Source organism: Otolemur garnettii, unplaced genomic scaffold (assembly GCF_000181295.1).
Source record: "Otolemur garnettii isolate 467f Iridium unplaced genomic scaffold, OtoGar3 scaffold00132, whole genome shotgun sequence".
NCBI lineage: Eukaryota > Metazoa > Chordata > Mammalia > Primates > Galagidae > Otolemur > Otolemur garnettii.
Genome location: NW_003852527.1, coordinates 1,709,306 through 1,716,648, shown reverse-complemented (window position 1 = coordinate 1,716,648; position 7,343 = coordinate 1,709,306). Strand labels below are relative to the sequence as shown.

Sequence of the window (7,343 nt, the reverse complement as noted above, 5' to 3'; positions counted from 1 at the left end):
GGGGATTCGAACCCGCCACCTTAGGTGTACGTGGCTGGCGCCTTAGCCGGTTGAGCTATAGGCGCCGAGCCCTATCTGATGATATCTTAAGCCAAGATGAAAAGGTGAGATACTAAGAAGAAAGGTTTTATTCATGGAGGAATGCGCTGCTACAGAGCACACTCCTCAGTCACAACTGTTTCAAATTCTTCACTGGGAGGCTGCACACACAAGATGTTTTCATTCTCAGCCAACTACATATATGTTAAGGTGCTCAAAAACTGGCAGCTACAAATTTGTCATAACCAGTTTCCTAATTAGCTCTTTCTTCCTACCTGAGTAGACCTAAGCTTAGATTAATTTTAATGCATTCAAGATGCACTGTAGGTGTGGGCCCACCAATTACCCTCCCTCCACCCATCGTCACCCCTCCCCTCCCCTCCCTCTCCCCTTTCTCCTTCTTCTTGGGCTATAATTGGGTTATAGCTTTCATTTGGAAATGTGGGTACTTATAAATTAGTTTCATAGTAGGACTGAGTACATTGGATACTTTTTCTTCCATTCTTGAGATACTTTGCTAAGAAGAATATGTTCTAGCTCCATTTATGTAAACATGAAAGAGGTAAAGTCTCCATCTTTTTAAAGGCTGCATAATATTCCATAGTGTACATATACCATAATTTATTAATTCATTCATGGGTCGATGGGTACTTGGGCTTCTTCCATGACTTAGCAATTATGAATTGGGCTGCAATAAACATCCTGGTGCAAAATCTTTGTTATAAAGTGATTTTTGGTCTTCTGGATATATACCTAGTAGAGGAATTGAAGGATCGAATGGCAGGTCTATTTGTAGATCCCTATGTGTTCTCCAAACATCTTTCCAAGAGGAACATATTAGTTTGCATTCCCACTGGCAGTGTAGAAGTGTTCCCTTTTCTCCACAACCCAATAGTTTTCTTAGCCTGATGAACGTCAGATTTTAGACCCATAAGTAAATAAGATGCTAAATCAATTTCTTTTTTTTTTTTTGGAGACAGAGTCTCACTTTGTTACCCTTGGTAGAGTGCTACAGTGTCAGTAGCTAACAGCAACCTCAAACTCCTGGGCTTAAGTAATTCTCTTGCCTCAGCCTCCTAAGTAGCTGGGACTACAGGGCCCTACCACAACGCCTGGATATTTTTGGCTCAGACTGGTCTCTAACCTACAAGCTCAAGCAATCCACCTGCCTCCGCCTCCCAAGTACTGTGATTACAGGTGTAAGCTACAGCACCCAGACCGATAATTATTTTTTTTGAGAGAGAGTCTCACTCTGCTGCCCTGGGTAGAGTTTCATAGCTCACAGCAACCTCAAACTCTTGGGTGCAAGTGATCCTCTTGCCTCACTCTCCTGAGTAGCTGGGACTATCGGCACCTGCCACAACGCCTGTCTAATTTTTCAATTTTTAGTAGAGACTAGGTCTCATTCTTGATCAGGCTGGTCTCAAACTCCTGAGCTCAAGTAATCCACCCACCTCAGCCTTCCAGAGTGCTAGGATTACACACGTGAACTACCTTGCCCCACCAAGACACTAATTCTTTCTTTTTTTTTTTATTTAGTTATTTTTTTGAGAGTCTTGTTATGTCGCCCTCAGTAGAATGCCATAGCATCACAGTTCACAGCAACCTCAAACTCTTGGGCTCAAGTGATTCTCTAGCCTCAGCCTCCCAAGTAACTATGACTACAGGAGGCCACCACAACGCCTGGCTATTTTTTTGTTGCAGTTGTCACCGCTGGTTAGCAGGCCAGGGCCAGGTTCAAACCCACCAGTCTGGTGCATGTGGCTGGCACCCTAACCACTGAGCTATGGGCACTAAGCCAGCTATTTTTTTTGTTGTAGTTGTCATTGTTTGGCAGGCCTGAGCAGGGTATGAACCTGCTAGCCTTGGTGTACATGGCTGGAGCCCTAACTGCTGAGCTATGGGTGCCAAAACAAGACACTAATTCTTAAGTGTTAAAGAATACCTTTTCCATATCCACAGAAAGCTCAGCAAACCACTGTCTGGCATCTTTCTGCTGTACAACACAGGCTACATGTAGGCAAGCTGGAAAGAAAACAAGAGACAATGGCCCATGTTTAACCTGTAAACACAGAATACATAAACTAAAGATAAGATGTCTACTTACAAATTTCAAGTGCATTTTCCAACATTCCTTTAAAAAATTATAAAGCTTGCAAAATCAAGAATCAAAAAAAGAAAATAAAAAATTATACAGCTACACTGAATAGCTATCATTCACCATCAACTTAATCTGATATAGATTATGGAAAAATTGTCAGATGACATTAAATGGTCAAGACCAATTAATGGCTGCTTTTCACCATGTGCTAGTCATAGTGCAGTTGTCTTGAAAGTCAAGGTATATTACAGAGAAAAAAATCTAATAAGGAGATTAGAACAGGTATGTCATCCCTGAACACTGGTACAAAGTCAACAGTCAAATGTACCCAGAAGTCAGTGTGACAAAACAAAACAAACAAGAAAGTCAATCAACACACCAAGTTTTAGCAATGTTGACTATGTTTAGATGTTTCAATTAAAAGAGCACTGCCTTTCCTTTCTTTTTAAAGTTATTTGCATATGATCAAGTTAGGTGAAGACTGGGCACATCTATACAAATTTAGTGTTGTAATAAAATGGAGATTAAAAAAGAAACTAATATGTTATATATAATACAATTATTAATATATATATTGTAATCAAAATAAAGTAACAAAGATAGTAAAAGCGCTCAAAGACAAGAATCCACATTGCAATTTTGCCTATAACAATTTCAACTGAGCAGCCTGGCTACCCTGACCCCACCTTGGCTTGTTAATAGTTAAATTTCTTGGTTTGGTTACCTATACAACTTTGCGAATGATGACATTCTAGGAAAACAGCAACTCAAATGTGAATTGACATACTGGATGCCCCAAGTCAAACAATACTACAGCAGAGGGCTTAGGTCTAGAAGGAAGTAAGAGGCTAAAAGGATTGAAATAAGAACAGGTGATTTAAATACAGTGGAAAATGCCATGACAGGGGCATATATAGATTAGAGTGGAGGAGGCAATCCGGGCTGAGGTACTGCTGGGAGGGTGCTAAGAAGGATCACTGAAAAGGAGGTATGTGAGCCACATCTTTAAAGAAGGAGAGAAAGGGGGTGGCACCTGTGGCTCAAAGGAGTAGGGTGCTGGCCCCATATATTGGAGGTGGCAGGTGCAAACCCAACCCTGGCAAAAAATTGCAAAAAAAAAAAAAAAAAAAAGAAGGAGGAGAAAATGGAAAATGGCACGTATATAAGCTGGTAAAAAGAGGCCATAGATTTTATCCAGCAATTAGGAAAAGCACTGAAAAGTTTAATTTGGAGACAAATTCTACATTCTAAAAAGCTTATTTTAAATCAGGATTTTTCAACCTTGGCAGTATATACATTTTGTACTGGACAATTCTGAGACTATTTTGTGCAGTATGCTTAGCACCCTGGCTTCTACCTACCAGATGCCAGTAGCATTTCACTCTGGTTATGACAACCAAACCTGACACTGCCAAATGTCCCCTGTGGGCAAAACTATCCCCAGGTGAGAACCGCTAGCCTTGCTCAGGAGTGTGGGGGAGACAGGCTGTCTGAGCACAGGATGTGGAAGGCGAACTGGTCAGTTAGAAGACTGCTGTGGCAATCTGGGACAGAGGTGAGAAGATGGCTATGAGATTACTAAAGGGACAGCTTACCAAGAGAAAGGCAAAAAAGTACTGGTGACCAACCAGAGGTAGGTTTGAGGGAGATGGAAAGCCCAACTCCTGAATTCACAACTAAGATAATTAACTAGTGCTAGTCATCAAGCTAAAAAAGACATTAAAATGATGAACATAGTTTGAGGCAAAGTGATGAGGTCAGTGATGAGTCTGGGGGGCTATGTAAAAGGGAAAAGGATATGGGCAGATAAAGAAATCTAAATGTTCACCATATAACAGACAGTAGAAGCCATGGGTCGCTGTGAAAACACCCAAGAAGAAGAAAGGCAGCAGGGGCGGCGAAAACGGGGTACCCGTCCTGTGAGCCCCTCCTTTCTGCCTGTGCAGATACCTATGCATCTGAAGCCAGATGCTACTTCAAAATTCTTCCAAATTCAGTGTTTTCAGGGAGCCACCAGTACTATAGAAGTATAAATATAACCTATTTGTCACTTCTGATGTAAGAAGGCCAAGAAACACCAACATTTAAGGAATAACTGCACAGAGAAGCCAAGGAAAGTTAAGTCTGAACTGTGGAAAGCATGGGCCAAAACCAAAAGGATGGAGTTAACAGAAATCAACAGAAGGAAAAGGAACAGAAACTAGCAAGTACCTAGTAAACAGCAGGCATTATTTATTGCTCTACACACTAACTCATTTAATTCATTTTTTTTTCTTTTGCCAGAGTCATACTCTATCGCCTCAGGGTGGAGGGCAGTGGTGTCAGTCTAGTTTACTGCAACTTCAAACCCCTGGGCTCCAGTGATCCTGCTGCCTCAGCCTTCCAAGTAGTTGAGATTACAGGTGAGTGCCACCATACCTGGCTAAGTTTTTCTATTTTTAGCAGAGACATGATCTCACTCTTGTTCAGGGTGGTCTTGAACTCCTAAGCTCAAGCGACCTCCCACCTTGGCTTCCCAGAGTCATGCCTGGTCCCCTCATTTAATTCTGATTCAGTATGGAATTATTAATATCTCCCCATTTTATGATTAGGGAAACAAACCCAGAAAGATTGGACAATTTTCCCACAACTGTAAAGAAAGTAAAGTTTAAATCTAAGACTATCAGATTTCAAAGACTGTCATGTGTTTTAACTTATTACAGTAGTGCCTTCAACAGACAGTAGAATGGTGGCTAACTTCTCCCACCAGCAAAGAACCACAGAGGTTCCTTTATTCAACCTAAGTACTTAATTGAGCTTAGGTGTTTGAGACCAGCCAGGCACTGTGGTGGGCGCCTGCAGTCCCAATTACTTGGGAGGCTAAGGCAAGAGGATCACTTGAGCCTAAGAATTTGAGGTTGTTGTGAGCTACAAGGGTGATGAAGTGAGATTGTGTCTCAAAAAAAAAAAAAAAAAAAAGAAAAAGACATGAAAGATGGATCCAATTATTTTACATAAGTTCCAACTACTATTAGCAGGCTTAATTCTGAACTTTCCCCCTAAACAAACAAAAATGTTCTATTCAGAGACTGATTAAAATGCTTTTAAATGATTAAAAAAAAAAACTTACCATAAAAGGGGGTTGGGGGACACTAATCCTGATTTGTGACAGTTGCAGTTCATAATATTGAAAGTTCACATGCAAGTATTAGTCTATTACTTCATGGAACATAAAAACATAAAGTACAACAGGTTGAAATTTATTTTATAATGACCTAAATATATTTATAACAATTTAATTAAGAGAGGTAATACCACGCTTACATACCTAAAGCTATCATGAAAGGAGGATACAGTAGGCAAAGATCCGTTCTGTAGGTATCATTCACTATCCTCCTACAGAAATGTAAATCATATTATTACTGAAAGCAGAACAACCTCATGTGTACATTTCCTCCCAGGGAGGGCCAGATTTCCCATCTTTGTATATACTTATTTCCCTTTTCTATTACTGAAGCACAGCTAAAAAGGTGAAAGCATCAAGGCAAAGGGATAGCCACAGAATATGACAACAAATAACCACATATCAATGAATAAAACTACAGCTAAATACATTTTAAATGTCAAAATCTCCTAACTATAATATAAACACATTTGCCTCATTTTTCAAATATCATCTAAAATACCAGAGTTTATACAATAAATGTATATATGTTGAATACTGCCAAAAAGTATTCTGATTATTGTAAAAAAACTTCAGTATCCATTTTTACATTGTCTTTCCCACAAAATCAAATTTTAACAGGTATATTTATAAGATAATTTAAGATGCTTATCACTTTACAATTTTTTTTTGTTTGTTTTGTTTTTTTTTGAGACGGAGCCTCAAGCTATCCCCCTGGGTAGAGTGCCATGGCATCACGCTCACAGCAACCTCCAACTCCTGGGCTCAAGCGAGTCTCCTGCCTCAGCCTCCCAAGTAGCTGGGACCACAGGCACCTGCCACAACGCCTGGCCATTTTTTGGTTGCAGCTTATTTGTTGTTTGGGGGGCCCGGGCTGGGGATTGGAACCCGCCACCTTAGGTGTATGTGGCTGGCGCCTTAGCCGCTTGAGCCACAGGCGCCGAGCCATCACTTTAGAATTTATACCACTATAGTTATTAGAATTCAACAAATAGGTATTTTTGCTCAACATAAAATATCTTGGGGCACTAGTTTACTGACGTTAAAAATACTGAACTTCACATTTATTTGTCAACCTTCCTATCTAATAACATGTTACACTATTAATAACTTCTGTTCTAATTACCATGCAAGGGGAAGCAACATGTCTTCTTGGCCCATGTCCTGCACATACTGGAGCAAAGGTCTATAAGGATGATACACTATCAAGCAACAATCCTAGAAACAGTTTAAAAAATGTGTATGTATAAAAACAGATTTATTACAACACAAAAACGATCACATCACCCAACTGGTTTGTAACTGTGTCTTTCAAAGTGAAGTTCTCTAACTCATGCTTGCTTCCCTTTCATTCTCTTAAGTGGCAGCCCTAAGCTCTACTATAATAGTGAAGGCAGTGCTCTCTCTGGAATATACCTTGGTAAATCGGTTGGTAGTCAGTCAGCATCCATTCATTCCCTTAGAGACTCAAAGTGTCACATCTGCAACACACTGAAACCTCTTATTAGCCTATAAATCCGTAATTCCCAACTGGAGGAGCACAATTCTGCCAAAGACATAATCTAACTATAAATAACACTGCACACATACACAAACACTGTGCACATAATTTACAGTGGTTTAATGTCCTGACCTGTTTGTTTGTAATCCTTTTATTGTAGTTACTTACTATAGAACAGAAAAATTTTCCCACCCTAAGTAGGATATACAAATTATTTTATGGGCTACAGAGAAGATACTATGATTTCACTACCACGTGCATGTGGATGGTTTTAAAATGTACCTTCCTACAAATCATTTCTTTAAATAATTTCTGACCATTAAGTATGAAAATGTTTCATTCTATTAATCATAAGAAATGTACTTACCATTAGTTCTAAAAGATAGAATTCACATTCTAATATCTGTTTTAAGAAAAAGATTATCAAATGTCAACATGAAACTAGATGAGTCCACTTAATCTAACATAATTTATAGACATCATAATAATTTATTACAAAATTTTTACTAAAATTTTTTAATTAAGAAAGTAGCTTATAT

The 7,343-nt window shown here is 39.3% G+C and overlaps 1 protein-coding gene across 3 annotated transcripts in view; it reads right to left on the bottom strand.

Moving 5' to 3' along the window:
- Positions 1-7,343, bottom strand: part of CCNC (cyclin C) — a 32,939-nt gene that overhangs the window by 3,704 nt on the left and 21,892 nt on the right. For all 3 annotated transcript variants that reach the window (XM_023518221.1, XM_003798210.3, XM_023518222.1), the window contains exons 7-10: positions 7,172-7,207; positions 6,430-6,521; positions 5,448-5,515; positions 1,985-2,064 (exon numbers count right to left, since the gene is read on the bottom strand). In XM_023518221.1, the coding sequence (XP_023373989.1) occupies positions 1,985-2,064; positions 5,448-5,515; positions 6,430-6,521; positions 7,172-7,207 (276 nt within the window). The remainder of the gene's footprint in view (positions 1-1,984; positions 2,065-5,447; positions 5,516-6,429; positions 6,522-7,171; positions 7,208-7,343) is intronic.